The 26,936-nt window shown below is 48.1% G+C and overlaps 1 protein-coding gene across 1 annotated transcript; it reads left to right on the top strand.

Annotated features, from left to right (window-relative positions):
- Positions 1–2,253: 2,253 nt before the first annotated feature.
- TMEM247 (transmembrane protein 247) lies at positions 2,254–26,639 on the top strand. The gene is made up of 4 exons (XM_033838192.2): positions 2,254–2,356; positions 3,068–3,421; positions 6,184–6,396; positions 26,616–26,639. The coding sequence occupies exons 1-4, from the start codon at positions 2,261–2,263 to the stop codon at positions 26,637–26,639; spliced, it is 687 nt and encodes a 228-aa protein (XP_033694083.2). The 5' UTR covers positions 2,254–2,260.
- The last annotated feature ends 297 nt before the right edge of the window (positions 26,640–26,936 follow it).

The raw sequence follows: 26,936 nt of genomic DNA, 5'->3' as shown, positions 1-26,936 counted from the left end.
GAATTTTTTAGTATAAGTGTGTCCCATGCAATTTCTAGGACCTATTTATACTAAAACTTATTTGTCTAAAATTTAAATTTAACTGGGCACCCTTACATATATTTATCTGGCAATCCTACTCCCAGTGCTTGAGACAGGATCAACATCTTACACAGAAACTGTGAGATAGTTCCCATGGTCACCATCATAATTCTGGGAGAGGAAAGCCATGGTTCAGTTAAAGATTTGCAAGAGGGAGTTCCCTAGTGGTCTAGTGGTTAGGATTCTGGGCTTTCACTGCCATGGCCTGGGTTCAATCCCTAGTCAAAGAACTGAGATCCAGGGCTTCCCTGGTGGCGCAGTGGTTGAGAGTCTGCCTGCCGTTGCAGGGGGTGCGGGTTCGTGCCCCAGTCCGGGAAGATTCCACATGCTGCGAAACGGCTGGGCCCGTGAGCCGTGGCCGCTGAGCCTGCGCGGCCGGAGCCTGTGCTCCACAACGGGAGAGGCCACGACAGTGAGAGGCCCGCGTACCGCCAAAAAAAAAAAAAGAACTGAGATGCTGCAAGCCATGTGGCGTGGCCAGAAAGAAAAAAAAAAAAGATTTGCAAGAAGGTAGATCTTGAGCACTTTCTTCTCTCCAGTGATGGAGCCCCTTGTAATAATGATGATGATGGTTTCATTTACTTAGCCCCCGTAGAGGCAGATACTATGCGAAGAGACTATCTTAGTTTCACACCAGTGCTGCAGTGCAGGGGAGTGGCCAGATCTTTATCCGCATTTACAAATGAGTACACTGAGCAGCAGAAAGGTAAAATAACTTTCCCTTGGACACACAGCTAGAGAGAGGAGCAAAGCTAGAATTCAAATGCAGCCTTTTCTCTTTCCATATGCAACCTTGCCTTCCAACTACCAAAAATGTTTTTTGTCATTTCCACAAAACTGAAGACAACAAAATATATTCCCCAGCCCCCATTCTCTTTACTGGTCCCATTCAATCCATTCAATGAATAACTGAGCTTGTATTAGTTTGCTAGGGCTGTCATAGCAAAGTACCATAGACTGGGTGGCTTAAACAACAGAAGTTTATTTTCTCACAGTTCTGGAGGCTAGATGTCCAAGATCAAGGGGTCGGCAGGGTTGGTTCCATCTGAAGGCTGTAAGGGAAGGATCTGTTCCAGGCCTATGATGATTAATTTTCTGTGTCAACTTGACTAGGCCCTGGGATGCCCAAATATCTGGTTAGACATTATTTCTGAGTATGTCTGTGAGGATGCTTCTGGAAGAGATTAGCATTTGAATTGGTGGACTGAATAAAGCAGATTGCCCTATCCAGTGTGAATGGGCATCATCTCATCCTTTGAGGGCCTGAATGGAGCAAAAAGCCGGAGGAAGGCTGAATTGATTTTCTCTGTCTGTCTGAGCTGAGATCTTGGCCTTCTCCTGGCTTTGGACTGGGACTTATACCAGCAGCAGTCCTGGTTATTAGGCCTTCAGACTCAGACTGGAATTCGTGCCACCAGCTTTCATGAGTCTCCCACTTGCAGACAGCAGATCGTGCCACTTCTCGGCCTCCATAATCACATGAGCCAGTTCTTTATAAGTTCTATTTGAATTTATAAGGCTGGGCTCCTATTGGTTTTCTGGAGAACACTAATACAAGCCCTGTCTCCTTGGTCTTTAGATGGCCATCTTCTCCCATCTTCATATCATCTCCTTCTGTGCATGTCTGTGTCCAAATTTCCTCTTCTAAGGACATCAGTCATATTGGATTAGGACCCACCCTAATGACCTTATTTTAACTTAATCACCTCTGTAAAGACGCTATCTCTAAATAAAGTCACGTTCTAAGGTCCTTGGGGTTAGGACTCCAACCAATGAATGTGCGGGGCGAGGGCACATAATTCAGCCCATAACAGGGTTTGTGGAGCTAATCGTGACTCATCTCAATACAGGCTGCATTTAAAAGAGGAACTCAAGAGAACAGATTTCAGATGATGGAACTCTGGATTTCAAGTGGTGGGATTCTAGTTTTCACAGCAGTCCCTAGGGGTGGCAAAGGCCCATCCTACAGCTCTTAATAATGGCGCCTCAAAGGTATCACACCCTCTGCCAAAGGGACCTTAGCAACTGGTGGAATGTGGGTTATTATGAGGACAGGGCATTGTGATGGTGGCCAGGCTGTGGAATCTTGTGAGGCCAAATGTTAATGCCTCAAAAGATGTCCTTTGGCCCCAACCGGCAGTATTGTGGTTTTCTGGATGGCAACAGAGGACAGGGAGAGATGATGGAAGGCCGGGGGGCAGGAGAAAGCTGCCCAACCTTCCCCAAGATGGTGCCTGATGACCCCATGTCCGAAGGGAAGTCAAAGGCTTCTTTGGTAAGGAGGATGCCTCTTCTCACTGCCCCAGCCTGTCCCAGCACAGGGGGGAAGAGCATAATGGGGACACCACAAGATAGGAGCTGAGAGCTGTTAGATTCCAGAGAACTGCTAAGAAGTGTAGGAGACGTGCACCCTATCCCCACGCTGGCACTCAGCTGTAACTGGAGACCAGGTAGCCCTTCATAAGATTGTCAGGTCACTTGAAGCTGGCTTTGGTCTCCCCCATCTAGCGCTCCATGTGGGGCCCTTTCCTCCTCCTGCAGATGGGACCAGGCTTCCCCATAACCCTACCGTTGGTTCCCATATACTGAGGTTCTCTCAATGCAGACCTTGGGTTTCTTCCTCCCTCTGTGGCCCCCAGAGGACTGGATGTCTAATTGGCCTCAAAGTAGAGTGGGAGGTGGGAAAGTTACCTCCAGTAGTGATCTGAAGATCACGAGGAAGACAGACTTCTACTCAACCCTCCCAAAGGCCCCACTTGCAACTTTAGGGTGCCATTCTTCTGTGTCCGTTTCCCCTCTCCTCCTTAACTCTCAGGTCCTGATAACTCCGTCGAAGTTTCTCGGAAGAACTCAGTCTAGATGTTTACAATTCACACCGCTTTCAAGCACCCCAGTGCACTGTGCCTGGGGCTGCAGGAGCGTGGTGGGGTAGGGGGTGGGCGGCCCCATGCTAACCCCTCCAGACCCCCCACTTCCCCCTTCCCAGGCCCAGGAGGCAGAGTCCCCCAAGCCAGACTCGTCCTACGACTACCATGAGGAGATGGAAACTTGTGAGGACAGAGGCTGCCCGGGGCCACCTAAGTCACTCTCCTCCAAGGCCGGCCCCGCCACCACCAAGGGCCAGGAGGGCGATGGACCTGAACGCGCAGAGCCGCCCCTGGCCCCAGCCGCAGCGGCGCCGGGGACCCCAGGGCCCCAGCGAAACGACGAGATGGAGCTGGAGAAGATGCGCATGGAGTTCGAGCTCGAGCGGCTCTGGTACCTGCAGGAGGAGAACGAGCGGCAGCGGCAGCACGAAGAGGTGATGGAGCAGCTGCGGCAGCAGGCGACGCCCCGCCTGGTAGGTGACAGGTCCCAGCTGGGAGGCGAAGGGTGCGGGGAAACTCGGGGTGAGGGGAGCCCATCCCTGACCTGCACGGGGAGCCCACCTTACCTGCTTCTCGGCTGTTCCCCACCCTGCGCCCGCCGGCTCACTGCTTTAGAGCTTCCATGTTAAGCTGAGATCCAACTCTTCAAGGATCAACCCTCCCCAGGAGGGACCTGGAAGCCACCTTGTCCACTTGCCTGTCCATGGCTTTCCTCCTCAGGGAAAACTCTTCAACACTTCGTCTATGTCTGGATTTCCACCACTCTCTACTCCTCTCTGCATCTCTTAAAATAGGACGCCTGGGACTAGACCCAGAACTCCCACTGCAGTCTGGCTAGTGGATTTTGATAGAACCATCCCCTGCTCCCCTGATCAGGGCCACACGTGTTCTGTTGGATCACGCTGCCTTGCTGTCAACTAAAACTTAGACATCTTTTGGCAAGAAATGGACCACTCTCCCCTAATCTAAATGGGGATAAGAAAGCCTGCTTGTGATTAAATGGGATGGGAAATGCTTAGCACTCTGGCTGGGCCTTCATAAGCACTAAATAATGAAAGATGTTATTGTTTAAAGCAATGCTGTCTGGGCTTTAAAATCAGACAGTCCTGGGTTAAAATTCTGGCTCCACCACATATAAATTGTGTGACACTGGGCAAGTTACTGATCCTCTCTGGGCCTTGGTCTGCTCATCTGTAAGGTAATACCTACCTCATAGGGTTGTCGTGAGGATTAAATGAAAGAATGCACGTGAGGCACTTTGCAGTGGGCCTGGCACATTGAGGTAAGCGCTCAGTGTTAGCTATTACCATTTTTATGTACTCACGCAATTCACTTCTTGACACAAAGGCAACAACTTACGTTCATCATTTCTCAATTTTATCAGGATGTAATGTATTAGCTATGCTTCCCAGCTCTGAGTCATCCTCAGTTCTGAGAAACTTGCCTCCTGGCTTTATCCAAGTCATTGCTGTAATTGTTGAGGAGGATATGACCTAAAGTAAATACCACTAAAAGATCTCCCTACAGGTTAGCAATGTTCCATTAATCAGCACCCTTGAGTTACATCATCTCCAGCTCACATTTCTCTACCTTGTCCAGAAAACTGTACTGAGACACACTGTCAAATGGTTTCCCAGAATTAAGATATTACACTATAGCAATTCCCCAACTGACTGGTCCATTTTTTTTTTTTAAGAAAATTAGGTTGGTTTTGCATGATTTGTTCTCAATGAACACATGCTGGTTTCTTAACAATTCTCTTTTGTTTTTCTTGCTCACAAAATACCTGCTTTTTAGTTTGAAAATCTTTCTCCTTGCTGGAGGAGATGGAAATCCTTGGTGTACAGTCCTATCTGCTCTCTGTCTTCTGCTTTAAAAAAAAAATAGACGACTGAAAGCGTTTTGAAAAGTCTAAAAGGTTTCACAAATGCACAATTTGTTATCAAAATCACAAATAATAGCCATTAGCACGTAGACCACAAACAGTGGCAGAAAGTCCACGGAACCAGAGCCACACCAGGTCTGCAGAAAAACACAAGATCTGTCCAGCCCTCCAGTCCCACCAGAACACTGGGTTTCTTCCTCTGGTCTTCCATCTTCCTTACTATTCATTTTAGAGGTGGCATCACTGGAGTCATTTCCTGCCCCCTCAGTTTTATTTAGTTACTCTCACATTTTACGTAGCTGGTTCAACAATAGTATGTCCAAAACCCCAGTCTTTTAACAATAGATTACAAAAGGGTTTTACTTCCTGTGCCTGTACTTGGAGAGCTGACTTAATTTTTAAGCCTACCACCTCTCTTCTTCTGGGTGGGTGGGTGGGTGGGTAGATAATTGTCATTGTATTGAAAAATATCTCTATGAATATGTTTCTAGTGAATTTAGGGCATCACAGTCCCTGCCATATGCCTGCTTACAAAAAATGTGGCATGAGTTGAAAAGATATTTTAAAGAATGAACCGTGGGTAATGCCTTCTTAACTATAGATCAAAATAGCTATATCAGCTTTTACTCTACTTATATGTTGATGCTTTCTATAGTTAAAGTGGGGGTCTGTTCGACTTTAGTTATGTAGATTCTGGAAAAGAGCAACACACAGGCAGAATCAGCCAGACAGCTCAAGCTGCCTCCCCCACACCCAAACCCTAAGAGTTTACGGAGGCCCCATCACCTATCTCTTACTACCTGTCCGCAGGAGAGACCACCCCCTGGGCTGAAGGACCACAGCCTGACCTTATGTGACATGCACTAGGGCCCAGAGAGTCAGACACAGTCATCTGTGCCCAAGGGACCCCCTCTCATTGCGCCACCACCCAGAAAGCAAGGTGGAGTATCTGGGGACACTGTCCAGAGAACACGCCCAAGACCTGGTGTCCAGATGTGGGGATCTCGAGTAGGAAAGAGACTGCCCACATGTGGGCTCAGAGGCTGCATGGAGCGTACCAAGAAAGGAAGGGGGTGGCCTGACTCAGGAGGGCTAAGACCAGGCTCAAGAAGTGAAAACTCATGAGGCCCCTCTGTGCCCGTGACCTTGCCTGGGATTTTCATTCTCGTCCTCACTCTTCCTCATCATCATCTTGTGAGGTGGGCACGATTACCCTCACCTTAGGTGAGGAAGACAGCCTGCCCGAGGTCACGTTCAGGAAGGGACAAGAGCAGGATCGAAGCCCGGGTCTGCCTGGTATACCACCCAAGCCCTGGTTTTGCCATTTCTACTCTCTTCTTTCCCCCACAGTTCTCGGGAGGCCTCCAGGATCTCCTGCTTCCCCAGAACCAATTCGCCATGTTCCTGTACTGCTTCATCTTCATACACATAATCTATGTCACCAAGGAGATAGTCTTCTTTCTCTTCTCCAAGCACTACCTGTTCTGCATCGTGGCCATGTTGCTCTGTTTGATTAAAACTTTATGGTCATACTTCCAAGTGCCTTTGCTCTCTCAACACTGGGCACCTCCTTCCCTCACCTGTGCCTCCCTCCCATCAGAACTTGCTGTTAGGAAATGTTTGCTGTCAACCATTTACACCTTAGTGCGGAGAAACATGTTGTTCAGGCCTTCTACTAAGCCTGAGTCCCCACTGTGGATGAAGATGCTTTATTCCCCAAGAGGAGAATTTCAGAAGGTAGCAGGCCAGGGAAGTATCTGTAGGGAGAAGGGTTTAGAAAGCCTTTCCAGAATCACAGAAATCATACCATGACCAGGCTGACTTGGGATCCACCACATCTACTCAGATAGATCTTCCCTGAGGTGTGGGGAGCTGTGGTAGGCTTTTGAGGGTAGGCCCCCCAAAGACGTCCACATCCCTGTGAATATGTCACCTTACGTGGTAAAAGAGACTTTGAGATTAAATTAAGGGCCTTGAAATGAAGAGATGATCCTGGACTACCCAGAGGAGCACAATGTAATCATAAGGGTCCTTATAAGAGGGAGGCAGGAGGGTAAGAGGCAGAGAAGGAGATGTGGCCATGGGAGCAGAGGGGAGAATGGTGCAGGACCACGAGCCAAGGAATGCGGGCAGCCTATAGAAGTTAGAAAAGGCAAGAAAACGGGTTCTTTCCTAGAGCCACCAGAGGAATGCAGCCCTGCCAAACCCATTTTAAACATGTGACCTCCAGAACTGTAAGAGAATAAATCTGAGTTGTTTTAAGCCACTACATTTGTAATAATTTATTGCAGCAGCAACACTAACACAGGAAACTAATACAGGAGCCAAGGTTCCCCAAGCTCTTTCCAGCTCTGCAGACATGTCAAGATGGCATCACCAAGGCATTGGCAAGGGTGCATCTAGCCCTGGGCCTGAGCAGGACTGTACACAGTCCACCACGCATGCTTGGAGCCTGCCCTCAGCAACATGCAATTCAAGAAGAGAGACGCTGAAGCTCCAGGAAACCCAGGACAGGCCCATCAGGTATCCTGAGCACTGAGCAGCATGTGCCTGGGTGAGGCGGGGGCAAAATCTGGGCATACTCCTAGGGGCGCTGGTAAGGAGGCATTGATTGATTAGGCGCGGTCAGCAATGCTGCTCCAGTGGACAAATAGGAGAAAAAAACCTAAACAGGCCACACGCCCAACCCTCAAATCACATACACACACATACACGCACACAGAGATACACAGCAAATAGTCGTCTACGACAGAGATATACACAACCACAGGCAGCAACAACCAAAAGGAACAGACTTTGGGCACTAGGGGACTCACGAGAGGCACAGAAGTGGCCCAGTGTAACAACGCAAAGGAGTTCACCTCCCCCATCCTCTACACATATACGTACGTGCGCGCGCGCACACACACACGCACACACACACACACACAGCAGGTTGTCAGCTGCCCCCACCTCGCCAGCCCTGCCCAGGAATGATGGCCAGCACGGGAGACTTTAAGGATAACGCAGCAAACTGAATGGACACAGCTTTGCAATCAATCAAGTCTCTTTTGACCCTTCCTCTTCCTGGACATAAGGCTCTGCTTTAAGAGGAACAAAAGAATATGCTCTGTCTTGCTGGGCTCTCTGAGTGATGCAGAGTGAAACACATGAAAAGAGAAGACCGCCGCGGGACTCATTGTCAGTACACATTATCATGCCGTTTCAGTCCACGGTGACTTCTCATTTTCCACCCAGTTCAATGCATTCATTCCCATTTATAGCTGCGCGTGACAGGTATTTACTTGGAAGTAATAAAACTGTCATTTCTCATTAAACTTTCAATGGCAGAATTTTTTTGCTATGGGTCACTTCCCACAATCTAATTTGATCTGGGTTTCTGGGGTGGGATTGAGGCAAAAGAAGGAGGAGATCAGGATATCAAAAAGATTAAGGCCCAGATGTTTAATTCACTACAACAAACAGAATTGGGAGTTTGTTTATAAAAAAAAAACAAAAAACTGCTATAAGGCCATTCAATTCATCATCCTGTTGCCAGGTAAAACTGGACTTAAATACACCCATTTTCCTTACAAATCTTCAGAGAAAGATTAGTAAACTCCTTTCAGTTAAGTTAGCATGTCTTCTCACCCCCTTCACAATGGCCATGAAATCTCCCCTCTATCCTTACTTCCTACTCTGATAGAAGACTGAAGCCAGTAGCCAAAGATCTACCCTAGGCAAAAGTGAAAACAGCTCATGGTCACTCCTCAAACTTGATACAGACCTCACTGTTCAAATGCGATGCAGAAAATCAGAAGGAAGGGAGAGACAAAAGTGGAGAGAGATACAAAGGATAGAAAAAAGGCACAGCCTAGGATTACCAAGCAGGCAACAAGTCAGCATACAAGCCCTTCTGGAGCACCTCCAATGTGCCAGGCACTTGGCTACATGCTTTATGGAGGCCTGGGAGGCAGACATGTACATTATCCCCATTTCACAGACAAGGATACTGAGGCTCAGAGAGGTTAAGTGATGTACCCGAGATCATCTTAGATCTCAAGTCTGACTCCAAAGTGACCTTTCTGTATTTCCACACTCCCAAAATCCTGCCTTGGAGGATCTCACAGCCTTGCTGAGGAGATGCAGCTAATACACACTGAAGTATAAAGAAACTGTCAGGCACATAGACCTCAGTGATGAAGGAGATTAAAGGAGAGGTCCCTGGAGCCCAGGGTGATAGGAAGTCTTCTCAAAAGAGCAGCCCACAAGGGCAGGTAAGCCTGTGACAGGTAGAAAGGAGTAGGGAGAACTCATGTGAATTAAGACCAGGGTGGGAGTGTATAATCTATACTCAAAGAAGGGGCAGGCACATCCTTGCTCCAGTGAATGGTAACAGGCCTGGAAAACCGATTTGGAGCCAAATTTTATAGTCTTGAATATTGACCTGAGGAATATGAACTTAGTCCCTTGGGAAACAAGGAATCCCTGAAGATTGTAGAGTGAGATAGTGACCCTCCCCCCACAAAGAGGGGAAATCCTCCCCCCTCCCCTCTCCTGGGGGCCACGTTCTTGCCTTGACCTTCTCTTCCCATTTCCAATCCAGGAACATTCTTTCTAAGGTCCCAGCGTGAAGACTGCATTTAGCTGTAAAAGAAACCCAGCCACAGTGGCTCAACCAAATAGGGGTTTATGTGTCTCACATACTAAGAAGTCCCAGGTTGGGCAGTCCGTGATGGTGAAACTTCTCAAGGAAGTCATCGAGAACTCAGTCATAGAGGATCCTTCCTTCTGTTCCACCACCCTTAGCATATGGCGTTCATCCCCCTCACCCCATGGCTTTTAGCCTTATAATCTCAAGATGGCTGCTATAGCTCCAGGTATCAACTCCAGGTCCGCAGAGGGGGAAAAGAAATGGGGCCATCTTTTTTCAAAGCTTTCCAGAAAGATCCGCCTAGAGACTTCTGCTTACATCTCATTGGTCAGCCTGGTCATGTTGCTGCTCCTAGCTTCAAGGACATATGAGGTGTGGTAAGTTTTTGGCCTGGACAGTGTTGCAGCCTTGAACAAAATTAAGATTCTGATAATATGGTGGGGGTGGGGAAGGGGAGGGTGGATACTGAATAAGCAAATAACTGTGTCTACCGTACCTTGCTGCTTCCTTAAGCCCAGCTCCCACTCTCTGCCCCAGTGTCATGGTCCAGGTTGAGACAACTGGGTAGGACACAGCTGTAGCCAAGCTGGGCCTGGCCCACAGTTGCACTTCTGCCTTAAGGCCTGGCTCACATACCACAGCAGGAAGGTCATGGTTTTCTCCGGATACACAACTGGAACAGCTCTGCCTGCAACCTCCTGACCTCTGCCTGAGGCCCCAGTATCTTACACAACCGGGGCCACAGCCTTGCCTGGGGACTTAGAAGAGCACATCCCTCTGTGCTGGGTGCTCTCAGCAAAGTTGCAGGAGGAGGTGAGTCTGCCCTGAGAGTCCCTCCCCTTCCTGAGTCCCAGATCCCATAGGACAGAGCCCAGTGCCCCCAGTGTCTGTCCTGTCATCCCACTCACACCGTGACGCTGAAGACAGAGTGTAACAGATCCTACACATTACACTCAGCTTCAGCCCAAGCAATTAAGCACTAATAGTGAATTCCAGGAAGGCTTAGGAGGAGAAAGAAGAATCTTTCCTGCTCCCCAAATGGACTCACATACGTTGCAACCCTGAGCCCAGGGACGGGGCTAGAGTCCTGGAGATGCTGAGATCTGCAGGAGGGAAGGGGGAGCAGGCTTGGTTTCCAAGGCCACTTCCCTGCCAGATCGGTTTCTAATCCCACTTTAGGAGGTGATTGCAAGCAAGTTGGTTAAGCTTTCTAGGCTTTATTTGGGTGACCTGAAAATTATCTAGACTCTAATTCAGTTTTTAAAAAAAAAAAAAAGGTGGGGAATGGGGAGAATGGGACCAAAGAGCTTAGGGTCTGATTTCAGAAATTCCTATCTAACTTATCTGAGATGGTGTCCTGGGAGCACCTGAAGAGTGTCCCAACTGATTGTAATGTTCAGCTTCCTTACAAAACCTAAATCCTTGCTACTCTGCACGTGATCTGAGGACCAGCAGCCCCAGGCATCTTAGAAATGCAGCATCCCAGGCCCCACCCTGGACCCACTGATCGTTTGCATTTTTGACAACATCCCCAAAGACTCTTGTGCACCTGAAAGTCTGCAAAGCACTGCTCTAGGTGATGTGACTCAATTCAACCTTTGCTCTGTTGTGAAGACACTGCTCTTGGCCTGGAGGGTCTTCGGGGGTGGGAGGGTACGTGGAGGCAAGATAGGAAGGAGTGGAGAGAGGATAACTGAGCACGTAGCCCCCACCAGTGCTGTGGGGGCCTCCATCACAGCTGGCAGGCGCAGGCTGGATGGCAGTGCGTCCGCCCCTCCTCCCTCTGTGCTCTTCACCAGTCCTTGCTCTGGGCTTCTGAGCAACCAAATGATTTCTCCCAGCACTCTGCGATTCACCAGAAACTTCCGGAATCCCCCCAGGCCTATCTCTGCCTCTGTCCCTTTTATGATCTAGCTCCGTTGTGTGTAGCTTGGGGAAAAAAAATCTCGCTAATATACATTCATTCATTATTTAAAGGTTGCCACTGTTCTTTCAGGAAGGTTAAGCATGATTAAAAGATGGGATTTTTTCCACAGGGTACAGCAGAAAAACTAGGGCTCCCGCATTTTTAAGCTGTTTTGGCCAAGCCTTATTGCATAATTTAAAGCCTGTGACTTATTTAGATTTAATTAGCCAAAGGAGCAGCAGCTGCAGGTTCATTAGTCAGTATTTATTAAGCGCTCCCAGAGGGCTTGTCCAGGGCTCTTAAGAGCCAAGTGGAGGATCAGCTTTGGACTTGCAAATTTCCTACACTTAAGTATGAGGGTATCGCAGATAGCGTCAGGAGGCAGGCATTTTTATTCCTTAAGAACAAAGGGGTGGCATCAAAGGGTCTGGGGTCATGAGACAAATCCCACAAACACCTCTGGCATGAGTCAGTGATTTAGGGACTCGTGGTGACAGGTATGATAACAGTGTGCAGGCTCATGGAAAAGGCAGAGCTATGCAAATGAGAGGTGTTAGTAAAAGATGAGCAAAGGGCTTCCCTGGTGGCGCAGTGGTTGACATTCCGCCTGCCGATGCAGGGGACACGGGTTCGTGCCCCGGTCCGGGAAGATCCCACATGCCGCGGAGCGGCTGGGCCCGTGAGCCACGGCCGCTGAGCCTGCGCGTCCGGAGCCTGTGCTCCGCCAACGGGAGAGGCCACAACAGTGAGAGGCCCGCGTACCGCAAAAAAAAAAAAAAAAAAAATAGATGAGCAAAGAATGTGTAGGGATCACCGACCTGACTTTAAGAACTGGGAGAAGTGGAGAGGATCAGAACCGGCTCCAGAGTCTGTGAGGCCCAGCGCAAAAGGACAATGCAGGGTGTCGAGAATTCCAAGGTGGTGACAGCAGAGCCTGAAACCAAGTGTGAGGTCTCCCTGAGCGTAGGGTCCCCGAGCATGGGGCCCGGTGCCAATGCCGTGGCAGTCCGCCCATGAGGCCAGCCCTCGAGGTGGATGGAGACCCTCTGGGGTGGGGGGCTTTTGTGGATCCCCTCAAATCCCATCCTGGTCCTCGGCACCCCATCAGCTGGAGGAAGGGGAGCAGGTGCTATGCATTTTGAAAGGGGGTGGGGACCACGGGAGCAGGCCCAGCAGTGGAGGATGCTGAGTCTGGTGGCCTGGGGGGACAGAAGATCCCCTCCCAGGCAATGCGGGGGCGCCCCTCACACACCCACCGGCTCTGGAGGCAGAGTCTGGCTGAGCGGGAGGCACCCCTTGGTGTGCAGGTCACGCCCCAGGCTTGCAGCTGCTAATCCCAGGGCTAAATGTAGCATAGAGCTCTCCAACTCTTGGCGTTTCCCCTCCCTCCTGGCTTCCGCCCCCAGCCCCATTCAGCTGCCCGTTTTTCTCTGGGCTAGAAAATCCCAAAATAGGAGAATAAAGCTACACTTTTTACCCTCATGAGCCTCATTTGTATCAAATGACACAGTCACTTTGCCGCAAACTTTTCATCAAAGGAGCCTTTGTAGGGTCCTGGGGCAGAAAGCAGGCCTTGGAAGACAGCCACCAGGAAGCCGGGCAGAAAGTGCTGAGCAAGGCAACCCTTAGTTTAGGCAGTGTGGGGGGTGGGGGGAGGGAGGCGGGGGAGGGCGGTCTCAGACATTCTCTACCATGGACCTGCTCTCCTCCCAGCACTCTGACCAGGAGATGCCAGAGCAGCTAATTGTGTGCTGCAGGGACCAACCCACTGCCGTGGTGGGGGGGGGGGGGTGTCAATCAGTGCTTGAAGCAAATGAATTAACAAGCCAATGAACTAAAGGATACACTAGACAACCTGAGAGGATCCCGAGCTCAAGCCTCTGTGAAGACGTGCTGGAGAGGAGAGAAGGGAGCACACGCTTCCCCAGTACCTACTGGGTGTTCTGCCCCGTGCAACACACTTTATGTCAACTCATCCCACGGCGGCTCCCTGAGGGAGTGCTATACCCATCCTCCCTTTGCAGATGGGAACGAGACTCAGAGAGGTTCAGGAGTTGCCTGAGCTCCCTCGGCAAGAAGGTGGCAGAGGTCAAGTGTGGCGCAGAGCTGAAAGCTGCTTTAAAGAAAGCTACGAAATCTATGTCTCGTTTATTTGTATTTGTGAATGACGATTCAGAGCTGCTTTGATAACGTATGTGAAAAGTACTGTTACTGTATTTCACATGGTATTGTGCAGTCCACTATGTCCTCTATATTGCACACCTACGGGTAGTGGCTTCAAAGGTACTTGGCTTAAAAATCTACCGTTTCATTCCACCCACTCTCTCCCTTCCTCCCACCAAAGGCTGTGGAGGGAAATGTCTCTGAGAGGGGACAAGGACGTTAAGTCCTCACTCACTAGCCCAGGAACTCCACACACCTGCTATTTTCTTGGCGAGAGGGAGATCCACACTCAAAGCCCTTGATGCCCCCAGTCCCCTCCCTCCCTCCCATTTCCACCATGTGAGGATGCAGGCCCCCTGTCTAGTTGTTCAAGGGCATCCAGGAATCCAGTCTTTTTATGTGTTGGTTCCATCTTTTTAAGCACTCTATGGACCTAACAAAAGTCTGTGGGCCCACCAGTTCACAAACTTTGAACTTGAGATGTGATTTCCCTTATGATAGAGTCTTCTGTTTCACTCAGAGACATGCTGGGGGGTTTCTTCAAACAGAAAACACTCCTAGTTACGAAAATAGAACGTGATTCACTCCAGCACCGTGTTTAAGCACAGAAGCAGCAGTAAAGCATGCTTCTTCCCTTCACAAATACCCTCACCTTGAGGTGTTTCAAGAGACAGATCTCTTAATGCATTTCAAATCAGGTTAGAGTGGCAAAAATCCAATTTTCATACAACTTCTTGAAGGAAGATGGGAATTTGGCTCGAGCCTGGATCAGAGTTAAAGAAGGGACAAGGCAGGGGCCTGGGGGTGGGGAAATGAGGCAAGAGAGTGCGTTGAGGGTGGAGGGCAAAGGTGGGTGCCCTCGCTGAGAGACGTGGAGAGAGGCTGGCAACAGCTCTGTGAAGTTGGTGAGACAGAGAGGTGGGTCCTGCGGATCGGAGCCAACTGGAGAGGGGAAGAGGATGAGGGAGCTCCTTAGTTGCCATAGTGACAAAGGAATAAGGAAAGGGGGGGGAAGAGTGAGGGGGGAATCTCGGAGAAGAGCTATATTGTGCTGCTACAACCAGCTCTCTCCTCTCCACCCAGGACCCCTGCCTGTGACTCCCTGGGCCCTCTGCCACCTCCCCCACCTGACTCCATTCATCCCTGGCGTGGATAAAGTACTATGAAATTACGTCAAGGACATTTAGATCCTATGCATGGGTGGTCTGGACAGATGCCTACTTACAGTGCATCTGGGTCTCCAAAAGGCCTCTTGAATTCAAAAATATTTTCTCCACTGTCCTGCTGTATAAAGCTTACAATTCTACTATCAGGGCAAAATTTCCTGGACTAAGTATATGTTCAATTACAAACCCTCCTTAGGAACTGTAATATCTTGGATATTAACTTCTAGAATCTCATAAATTAATTTATCACATGTAGCAGGGATCTCAGCCTAGGAATGTCCACTACTAGGATTCAGGCATATCTCAATATGTATGATAAATTAGTAGGGCAGACCCGAGACAGGCCAGTTCATAGGATGGTTCCAGTGACATCTGCTATGTGTGTTCAATGTTCATTTCCCCTTGATTTTCTTTTGGGGAACTCCCTGTTCATCAATCTTTGTCCATGAGGTTCAAGTGGGCTGACTTCCAATCGAGGGTGGACCCAAGACCCAGACCTGGCCAATCAGAGCATTCCATCTCCTGGCCAAATGATTGGTTCTGGTGTGGACACATGACCCAAGCCTAACCAATGAGTCTCAGACTTAGGACTTTCGCTGGAACTCCTGGGAAAGATAAACTCTCCACTGGGTACTAAGCAAGCAGAATAAATGTCCAGAGCTACTGGAGGCTGTCTTGTTCCACTTAGGGAAGGTCTCACTGAGAATAAAGCTGACGTGAAGAAAAGCAAAGCCAAGAAGAGATGAGAAGACTCAGGGAAGGAGAGGGAGGGAGGGAGGAGAGAGAGTGAGTCCCTGTTGACATGATTTGAGCCCCTGGATCCACCTGAAACAGAGACATCCCTAAGCTTTTCAGTTGCTGTTAACTTTGATTTAAATTGTGTTTCTGTCACTTGGAACCAAGAGTTCTGAATCACGCAAGGGCTTTCCCATCTGGCTAAGGAGAAGAGGATTACATGAGTTGGAACGTGGGCTCAGCAATAGCTAATGGAGGTGATTTGGCACCTGTTCCCAGCCTGTCCTCTGGAGAAAGCCGTGGGGTTGAACCTAAACAAGGGAGTGCGAGAGACATGGGGAGAAGTGGAGCTATTAGGAGCATACATGAGAACCCACATGTGGAAAGGGAGCCATTTGTCCACTTCTGGAGGGAAAACAGCCCTGCTCTGGCCCCATGAGGGGTTGAGGTATTGATGTCTGTGCCAAGGGAAATGGTGGTAGGACCTTGCTGAGAGGGGATGCCAGTGGGAAACCACAGAGAAGCATAGTCTGTACACTCACAAAAGGCTCCATGAAAAGACCATGAAAGGTCTGGAAGCAACCCAAGTGTCCATCAACTGATGGGTGGATAACTACTGTGTGAGAGAGCCATACAATGGAATATTATTTGGCAATAAAAAGGAATGAAGGGGCTTCCCTGGTGGTGCAGTGGTTAAGAATCCGCCTGCCAGTGCAGGGGACACGGGTTCGAGTCCTGGTCTGGGAAGATCCCACATGCTGTGGAGCAAATGGGCACGTGCGCTACAACTACTGAGACTGCACTCTAGAGCCCACAAGCCACAACTACTGAGGCACAGGCCTAGAGCCCGTGCTACGCAACAAGAGAGGCCACCACAATGAGTAGCCCCTGCTCACCGCAAGTAGAGGAAGCCCACACGCAGCAATGAAGACCCAATGCAGCCAAAAATAAATAAATTAATTAAAAAAAAAAGGAATGGAGCATTGATCCATGCTACCACATGGCTGAACCCTGAAAACATCATGCTAAGTAAAATAAACCAATCACAAAGGACCACATATTTTATAATTCCATTCATATGAAATGTCCAGAATATGCAAATCTCTAGAGACAGATTAGTGGCTGCTTAGGGCTAGGGGAACAGGGGGATTGAGGGATGAGAGCTAGGGGTGCACAGTTTCCTTTAGGGTGATGAAATGTCCTAAAATTAAATGTGGTGACGGCTGCAAAACCTGAAGATGCTAAAAGCCATCGAATTGCACACTTTAAATGGGGAAATTGTATGGTATATAAATTATATCTCAATAAAGCTGTTACCCTCCAAAATGGCTCTTGAGGTACCTGCCCAGTCCGCGTGTGGCAGGGGTAGGGGTGGGGGATTGGCCTCCAGGAGGCCCAGGGCACATGATGTAGCTCTTGCTACTCTGGGAGAGAGTGTGCCCTTCGATCCAATAAGAGGGACCTCACTCTGGGCCAGCACTTTAAGAGGGCTCCCCTCTGATTCTTATCTGGTCTCCCCCCTCCCCACAGGGTAAAAAGTCTGTAGGGCCAAGTGGACATGTACACCACACTCACACCTTCCAAGAACATACCCTAGGCATACAGGACCAAGGAACTCCTTGCCCAGAAGGTCCCAAACCTGTTTCTCCAGCCTGCAGTCAGTCCTCTTCCCCAGGTCCCTCCTCCCTCCACAGGGTAGACTGGAATGGTGGTGAGCATAAAAGAGGTGTGATTGGAACCTGGATATGTAGGCTGGATGGCCACATCAGGCCCCTCCAAGGGTGAGGCAGAGCTGGGGGGTGAAGGAGAAGGGGACAGGCCATGGCCCATGAGTGCAGGGTGGCGGGGAGGGGGCCTGGGGCCAGGTCTCCCCAAAACCACCATGTTCCAGCATGGGGATCAGAGGAATAGGAGCATTCTCAATCCAAACTTGACCTTCTAGGTCATCATGAAGATTTATTTTTCAAGATAGGAAGCTGGAACATTTAACAATTTGTTAGCGCACTTGACAGTTGTAAGATACGTCAACACATGGCTTGTGGACCTCCCTTTGTCCTCGTGCTCCGGACCCCCTCAAATATAAAGATCTGATGCTGAGAGACGCTACACTTGAGAGAAATCTATCAGAGCTTTTCTTTCTAATGAATCCTGCTGTGGTGTTTCCCAGGTTGCATTTACTGATTTAGGGAACAGTTCATAGATTCTTCGCTCCCGGCTAAAGAGAAAGCTGATACTTGGCTGCCCACAACCTTGAAGTTTTATGATTTCTCTCAACGTCTCCTCAGCTTAGCCCATGGCTTAGGCACGTAGTGAGGGGCAGGCTGGAGACTGGGTGGTTCCCTAAGCCATACTAAGGAATCCGTGTCTGTCTGGCTCTCTTGTCTTCAGTTTTGTTGTTGCTGTTGCTTTAGGATATAATGTAATAGAGTCCAACTGGCAAGGAATTCTAGCAGAGGCTCATGGGAAACATCTGATAGCAGGGTTGGGGCAGGCCAGAGAGTATCTCTTCATCCTTCCTTTGTATCTTCCTGATGGCCAAAATCTCTGGGGGATCCTGTGCTAGTGCCTTTAGGGTACAGACCTGCAAGACACACGGTCTCTGCCCTCCAAGAAGTTACCATCTGGTTGCAAAATAACACTGACACTGATCATTAAAACACAATATAAAACCCCTAAAATATAACTTAGGGTGTGACATAAAGCGTTTTCAAGACTAGAGATCATCTCGTCCAGAGTTTCTCCTCAGCACTGTTGACACTTTGGGCCACATTGTTCTTTGCTTGGAGAGAGGGGAGCTGTCCTGTGCATTGTAGGATAGTTAACAGCATTCCTGGCCTCTACTCACTAGATGCCAGTAACAGGCTCCCGGCCCCAGTTGTGACAACGAGAAATATCTCCAGATACTACCAAATGTCCTGTGGGGGTCAAAACTGCCCCCAGTTGAGAACCATTGCTCTAGTATAAATACCCCCCCATCATTTCCGGTATAAATAATGTCTATAGACAGAGAATTGCAGGAAGCCACATGCGGGGCAGATGATCGTGGGCTGGAGGAGCCTGGTTCTTGGAGGAGAAGGCAGCACCTGAGGCCGTCCTCAAAGGGTGGGTAGGGTTTGGTGAATCCAGCTAGAAGGACAGCACTCCAAGAGGGGAGACAGTATGCTCGAAGACAGGGAGGCTAGAACAAGCAGCGTGCCCCACATGGTTATGAGGTTGTGCAATGCCAAAAGGTGCCCAGTTGAGGGGACAAGTGGGCACTGAAATGTGGCCCACCCTCCCCTGGCCAAGCCATGCCCCTTGGCACTGGGCTGCGTCAGTCCAGAGGAAGGGGAGAATTTTTCTTAGTACAGAGGTGTCTTGTGAGCCCCACCTCATATGCTCACGGTGCTGTACTGCCCAAAGAAGGCCTTTTTCTAATGACAAAAGTGCCTCAGCAACAGGCCAAGCCCCCACGAATGAGCACAGCCTGGGATGGAGAGGACAGAGAGCCAGCAAAGTAGCCAGCCCTCTGTCAGGGACTGATGGGATCTCCAGCTTTCTCGGGCCCTCGATGGTCCCACTATGCTCCTCTCCACTCTGACTTCTCTGTGGGGAGCCCCCCAGCCCCCCTGCTCTGCAGAGGCCCCACATGGAAGAATGAGAAGGAAGGTCTTTCAAGAGCTCAAAGCAGGTTGAACCAAAAGGAGAAGGAAAGCTCTAAGAGTCTGGGTCTGAGACAGACAGCAGCCAGTGTGCCTGGCTCAGATCCTTGCTGTTTCCATCCCCTCCTCAGAAAGACCCTACAGAGAGGTGGTCACCCCTCAGGGAAGGGACCCCTCGCCCCATCACCTTCCCTTTCTTTGCTCATCCATCCAGCAATGGACCAGCACAAACTAAGGTACAGGTGCTCTTGGGAATACATGAAGACCCTCCAAAGGGTACGTCCTTTGGCGTAAGTCATTTTAGGAGCCTCACATGATGAGTCCTCGACTTCCACAAGCGCTCTCTTATATAGCTGTCCTGTCTGAGCACATGGACGAGGGATGCTGCCTGTTTTCCCTCTTGCTTCGCTTGCACAATCACCCTTCTCCCACTTCCCAAAAGAAAGGCACACTACTTACCTGTCCCAAGTCTCCTCACAGCGCATTGGCTTAGGGAAAAATGCATGGTGCACTGAAAGGACAGTCTAAATGCCAGCATCCATGTGGAGAAAAGGGGTGACTAATGACTGGGCAAATCGACTAGCTTCCAATTCTCTGCTCTCATTCAAAGTGAAGGAGAATCTATTCTAGTTGTCAGCTGATAGGTTTTTAATGATCTACCCATATGATCTTTGAGACTAACTCAAAAGGAGTTTATAAAACTGAGCAACATTGCTACAACAAAACTCCCTACATTCCTTTGTACTTATGTATGTGAAAAGATTTCTGAGCTCAGCTCTTGCACCTATTTAAAACACAAAACAAAACAACACAAATAGAATTAATACTGAACCTTGACCCCTTCTAGCGATGAGTAATATTCATCCATGGATATATGAACTAATTGGGGTAGGGAAAAAAAGCTTCTTCTCATTAAGAGATGTATTTTCAATTCATCTTTATTTTTTATGCTTCCTTAGTAGCTATTAGATTTTCTAATAGCATTTGTTTTGATTAACTGTATATTAGTTGTCATGGTACAAATCCAGACAAAATATTCTCTAACATTTAGAATCTATGGTCACAAGAAATTTTAAAAATAAATTCATTTTATATACATAGCTTGGTTGGAGAGAAGTATGATAGGGTGATGCATAAAAGATATACAATCATAAAAATGTATTAGGATAAAATTCTGTAGGGAAAGTAGAAGGAAATATAAATTCAAGGAGGAAAAAGAGATGAAATTTTTCCAACTGTTAAGGCAGAATTTCATGTATTTTTTAAAAGGATTACAGTGGGTATCCAATCACTATAGTATTTCATTTAGAAACATTTCTCAGAGTACTGCAACACTTTTATCTTTAAATGTCAATATTTGCGTACACCAGAAAGTACACCCTATGTAACTGTTTAAACTATGGAAAAATTTTGTGTGTTGGCTCCTAAAAATGTGCAAAGGGGTACACATATTTTCCAAAAAAATTTTTGGAGTCTACAAGAAAAACATTTAGAGCACCAGCGTCACAGAGCTTGGCTCTTGCCTGCAAGGGGAGGGCCTACAATGAATGCAAAATCAGCACCTTTGAAGATTCCCTAAAGCTTGAGGGACCTGAGGGCACCCTTAAAGCGTTGCCAAGGGGGTGAGGGCTCTCACTATTGTGAAACTGGGCCAAGGAGCTCCCCCTTCGTCCTGTCAATATCTTCCTCCCTCGTCTTTCTCTTCTCACTTGTTTTATTTGCAGCTTTCCTCCAAAACCCCATTCTCTCCACTACAGATGCCCTGTCAGGTCAGTGTGAGATCTGTTCTGCTTTGTTGTGTCCCACCTCACCGGTCCTTTCTCCCAGAAGCCTTCGGGTGGGCGGGCAGTGTCCCCACCCACGCCCCCCAGCCTCGCTGGCCGCAGTCTAATACCCCGTGTACACGCGCGGCACCCACTGCTTCCTCCAGTTTTCTCTTGCTTTGGGCTAGTCCTCACTCCCCAGCTAAGCCATAAGTTTTCTCATCTGTGTCTCCAAACCTCTCTTCTCAGCAGTAAGAGGCGGATAAAAAGAATTAAGCGCGATGAAATCTGAACAGCGCCTGGCACCGAGCCTGGCCTGCAGCCAGAACTTGGCACCCAGCTGCATTCAGCAAATACTTGCTAATCGTGCTGTTGAATTTTCTCGCTGGCCAGTGATTACAGAAGTCTGGGCTTCCTAGCGTCCCCCTTCTTCGCCCAGGGAACCAAAGAGAGTTCCCAAATCCCCAGGTCTCCTTTAAATAGCGTGCCAAGTAGGGGTGATGGAAATGCCTTCCCCCTCCCGCCACCGCTACTGCCGCCGAGTCCGCTCTGGGTGCCCGAGCCCAGGCTGGCGGGGTGAAGGGGGTGGGGGGAGCCGGGAGCTATGAGGTCATACTCGGGTCACGTGACCGCTGCCGCATCTGTCAACTGTGGTACAATTACTAAGCCGGTCGGGGCTAGCGACATTCAAACCAGTTCTCTCTTCCTCCTCCCTCTCCCAGGCTCTGGGCCCTTTCACACCAAGGGACCGTCTCAAAAGTCTAGGACCCTGAAGGCGTTGGCTTCCACATGCTACAATTTAAAGGACTGGGATAGAAAGAAAGGAGGCGGGGTGTGGGGGGGGAGGAGAGAAAAAAAAGTCCAAGACTGCACTTACTGCTGCTGCAGTTTGAAAATTGTGCTTAAGGTTCTTTAAAATCTTTTTCTGTCAAAGCAATTTGGCATATGTATTACAGAGTCTTTTAAAAATCCTCATACTCTAACCCATTAATTCCAGCTCTAGCATGCTTGTAAGGGAAGTAATCCAACAGAGGCAAAGGTTTCCGGACACGAAATTCACCGGCTTGTTACTGAAATTAACAAACTATATAACGAAATAGATTAGGGTATAAAAGAACAATAAAATATTGTTCAGTTGTTAAAAATGGTGATTTCCAAGAATCTTTCATGACATGGAAGATGTATGAGAAAATGACCACAGGGAGCATTTGCGGAGCACTTCCTGTGTGCCAGATGTTCTGCTAAACGCTTTCTACGGATTGATTCTTACAACCTAAGTAGACAGATACTATTATTATCCCTCTTCTAAAAACTGTGGCCTAAAGAAGGAAGCTGCCTAAGGTTGACTAGCTAATAAAGTGTGAAAATTGAGGCTGAGCGGTTATCCAAAGGGTTTACCTAAATAAATGGCAGAGGCAGGATTTGAACTCACAGAGTCAAATCCTGAGACTGGAGACCAGTCTTTTAACCTCCATGCTCTTAACTGCCTGCCTAGTAGTAACTAGCAAGAAATCAGTATGAACGCTGCACACACACCATCAGGCCAGTAATATGTATACACACATGTGCCCCTACACACAATATATGAGTAGCAAAAGAGTGGAAGGACAGACACCCACATTTTCACACTGGTGTCTGTCAGTGGTACAATTATGAGTGATTTAAGTTTTCTTTATGCTACTCTAAATCTTTTAAATTAATACAATGTATATGTATTAATTTAACAAGTAGACAAAATGTTAAATACAGACTGATTCCACTAGAGAGCCATGTGCTAATTATGGGATTATTTATTATAAGGACAACTTGAAAGTAGCTCAAGTGTCAATTACTGTTTGAATAGTTAAATGAATTATAAAACATATTGGGTGCAAAAATTTGCAGGCATGGAAAATGAAGGATACAAAGATCAAGTGATACCGTTATATGAAAAATCAAGGTACAAAATGGTAGGCATATTATGCACAGTCATTTGAAAATATTACTGTAAAATATGAAAGAAAGGAGAAAAAGATAACTATATCAGGATGATAAAATTATATGTGATTTTTAAACTTTTCTGAACTTCTATAATGTCTTTTATTTCTTGTATACTAATACAAATATTTTCATTGAGTTAAGGTTCCATATCAAAATTAGCATGGAGCACATGGGAATCTTTTTTGCCTTTTTAGAATGCTTTCTGTTTTATCTCATTTCATTGACAAAACGCCCCAATGAGAATACTGTAGGCACTTTCTTATCCATTAAGAAAAGTTAAGGCACTGAAATGGTGAATGAGTTACTTGGAGTAAACCAGCAAATGCATGGCAACCCCTAGGACTAGAACCCAGGCCTGCAATCTCCTACCCCAGAACTCTGACCTATAAACCACACCAATTCCTTTCTGTGAAGGGCTGCATGGTGCTGCCTAGAGAATACAAACTACTATTACAAGACTCCAAACTCTGAGATCCAAGTGTATATTCTCTCAATGAGCAAGAGCCTGGAGGCAGGGAGCATGCATTGCCCTATTTTTGCTCTTTGTCTTCAGAGTGAGAATGTCTAAGGCCCAAGGCTTCCCCCGCCCCTCCAAAGCCCTCCACACACACACACTCCCTACACACAGCCAGCCACGTCCCCAAAAGCAGGCCACCTGCGAACATGCCTTGCTCTTGGATGGAGAGAGAGGCCAGCAGATGTGCAGTGTATCCTCCCCGACACCCTTTAGTGTACAACCCTGCCCACGGCCCCCACAGGAGAAGGGTCAGGGGCCCTACAGGCCAGCATGTGTCAAAGGCCAGTCTCAAACTAGGTAGGCACCAGACAAGCAAGCCTCGAAAGAAAGATCAGGACATACAGACAACCAACAGGCACATGAAAAGATTCTCAACGTCACTAATTATTAGAGAAATGCCAATCAAAACTACAGTGAGGTACCACCTCACACGGGTCCGAATGGCCATCGTCAAAATGTCTACAAATAACAAATGCTGGAGAGTGTGTGGAGAAAAGGGAACCCTCCTACAGGATTGGTGAGAATGTAAATTGATGCAGCCACTATGGAGAACAGTATGGAGGTTCCTTAAAAAACTAAAAATAGAGCTACCATATGATTCAGCAATGCCTTGCCTGGGCATATATCCAGAAAAGACAAAAACTCTAATTCGAAAAGATACGTGCACCCCAGTGTTCATAGCAGCACTAGTTACAATAGCCAAGACATGGAAGCAACCTAAATGACCATCTACAGATGAATGGATAAGAGATGTAGTGTGTGTGTGTGTGTGTGTGTGTGTGTGTGTGTGTGTGTATATATATATATATATATATATACACACACACACACACAATGGAATATAAGCCATAAAAAAGAATGAAATAATGCCATTTGCAGCAACATGGATGGACCTAGAGATTATACTAAGTGAAGTAAGTCAGACAGAAAAAGACAAATATCATATGACACAAGTGAATTTATTTACAAAACAGAAATAGACTCACAGACATAGAAAACAAACATATGGCTACCAAAGGGGAAAGGGGGGATAGGGATGAATTAGGAGTTTGGGATTAACATATACATACTGCTATATATAAAATAGGTAAACAGCAAGGACCTACTGTATAGCACAGGGAACTATACTCAGTATCTTGTGATAACCTATAACGGAAAAGAATCTGAAAAAGGAAATATATATGTGTATATTATATACATATATATAATACTGAATCACTTTGCTATACACCTGAAACTAACACAACATTGTAAATCAACTATACTTCAATCAAAAAGAGAGAGAGAGAGAGAGAACAGAAGAGGTCAAGTGTCAGCAACAGTGGGTGAAGCCAGCAGTGGGGAGCTGGGGGGCTGAGGAACCCCAAGGAACTGGGTCATCAGGCCCTGGTCCCTCATGCAACAGAAGGAGATGTGACTCGCCAGGGTCACACAACAGCCAGACAGAGTAGAAGTAAACCCAATCCACAGCCCAAAGGAACTAGTCAAAGGCCAGGCCCAAACTCCACAGAGCCAGGCTTCATTCATTCATTCAAGATATAACCAGTGCCATTCCTGCTTACCAGATCTTCCTGATGTCATGGGTCCAGAGCCAGTACGCTGTTCCCAGTCCACTCCCTTCCCAGGGATCAGGTGACTCCCATGACTCAAGAAGACAAACAAGTCACAAGCAAGGGAGAAGCTGCCCCTCCAGAGAAACAAATGCAAACTCCAAAGCGTGGAAAACAAACCGATGGGCTGAGTCCAGGGGCGTGACAAGTCCAAGCACTCCAGAGCCCAGTGAGGAAAGCTTCCAGGAGGAGGAGTCAGGAGGAGGTATGACTTGAGTGGTCCAGAAGGATAGGTGTGCTATAAAGTTTGAGCTAAAAGAAAACCAGAAGATTCCATAGGTATGGTAACGCACAAGAAGCTAAGAGGGGGAGGGAAGCCTAGGTTTACAAATCCCGATGGCAGGGGAGGGTCCCTAGTAAGGAGAAAGGGAGGTGGAGGTGCTTGGATAGGGTAATTTCTGTAAACAGTACATTTAAGTGTTTGTCCTCAACCTGGAGTGGAAAGCATGCGATACCTGAATATTTGCAGCTCCTGCTACTGAAGACAAAGGTAAAGGTAATGGTACTTTCTGTAAGGAAAAGGGATGCCATTGGCCCCAGATGCTATTTACAAAGGGCTTTTCAGGAAAAAAAAAAAAAAGTCTTGCCTATAAAGAGACCTGTCCATTAATCTGAGCTGATGATGACTGGGTGGTTTGTTTTCCTATTTCCATGGGATCTGTGGGGTTTCTTTTGAGCAAAGGAGAGGGGCAAATGCTGTGTTGGGGACCTAACAGAGAAGCAGGGACACAGTAAAATGAGGTCATGTCCCTTCCATGCTTGCAAGCCCTAAGTGGCTTCCCATTGTACTTAGAATAAATTCAGATCCCTTTAAGGGCCGCCCACAAGACCCCTTCTGTCTCACCTTCACTCGCTTGGTGAAGCCCCACTGACCTCCTCTCTGCTTCTCAAGCCAGCAGAGCTTTCTCTGCCTGGTGCCTCACACTGGGGTTCCCTCTGCTCAGAACGTCCTTCCCTTCCGCCCCCTTCCCCCCACCCTGCTGTTTGCGTGGATGCCTCCTTCTCCTGCCTTAGGTGCACAGGGCCCTACCTGAGCAGAGGCCGCCAAAGGCCTCCCTGCCCATAACCTTTTACTTCTCCATAGCACTTAGATCAACCGAAGTCACCAGCTGTCTACTTGCTCAGCGTAGCGAGTGTCCCCTCCTGAGCCCTCAGCCCTCTCACTTGTGCCCACCATCCCCATCAGCGGGTTCCTTTGGAAAAGCTGGGGTCTTAACCGCCCTGTTCACTGAAAGGGATGCGGTGCCAGGCAGAGCGCCTGACATTGGTAACCAGCCAATAAATATTTGTGGAATGAATGAATGAATAAGAGGTCTGCTGATTTGAATGTAACTGAGTGAAAACCCAGAGCTCAAATTCCAAAGGAGAAAATAAGAATCTTTACACACTCCCTATTGCTTCCCTTGCTCCTGCTGAGCCCCAGTGCAACTTGCTTCCACTTTCCTCCCTCCTCCTCCCTCTCTTCTTTCTTTTACAGAGGTTCACGAGCACCTGCTCTGGCCGGTGCTGTGTGGTGGCCCCACCTTCCCACCCACTCTGCTCCCCAATATGCCCCCGGGGCCCTGACCTCATCCAGGACCCCAGTCTATCCCTGGGCCCCCTCAAGTCACATCCCTTATACAGTCACTCCCCCCCCCCCCCCCCCCCCCCGGTACCTCTTCTCTGTAGACCTTCATTGTGACTGAGCCCTGAGGACAGAACACCCTGGGAAAGAGAAATGAAGGATTCTCCAAGGAACCAGCTATAGCCATGTATTTGCTAACATATTTGTCCTGCTGGGAGCCAAAGTTTTGGAGCTTTTAAACATTAAGTTTTCATTAAAAAGGAATGACAACAACCCAGTCTTATCAGGTTTTTTGTTTGCAGTCCCAAGGGTCTTATTAGCTGTCTATGACCCAGGACTGCTTCCTTGCTTCCTTTGAGCCTCAGATTCAAATGAACATTTGGCTTTCAAGATCCCTTCAAGTTCTAAATCTTGTGTGATCTTGG

Source organism: Tursiops truncatus, chromosome 14 (genome assembly GCF_011762595.2).
Source record: "Tursiops truncatus isolate mTurTru1 chromosome 14, mTurTru1.mat.Y, whole genome shotgun sequence".
Lineage (NCBI taxonomy): Eukaryota > Metazoa > Chordata > Mammalia > Artiodactyla > Delphinidae > Tursiops > Tursiops truncatus.
This window is presented reverse-complemented; position numbering and strand designations above follow the sequence as displayed.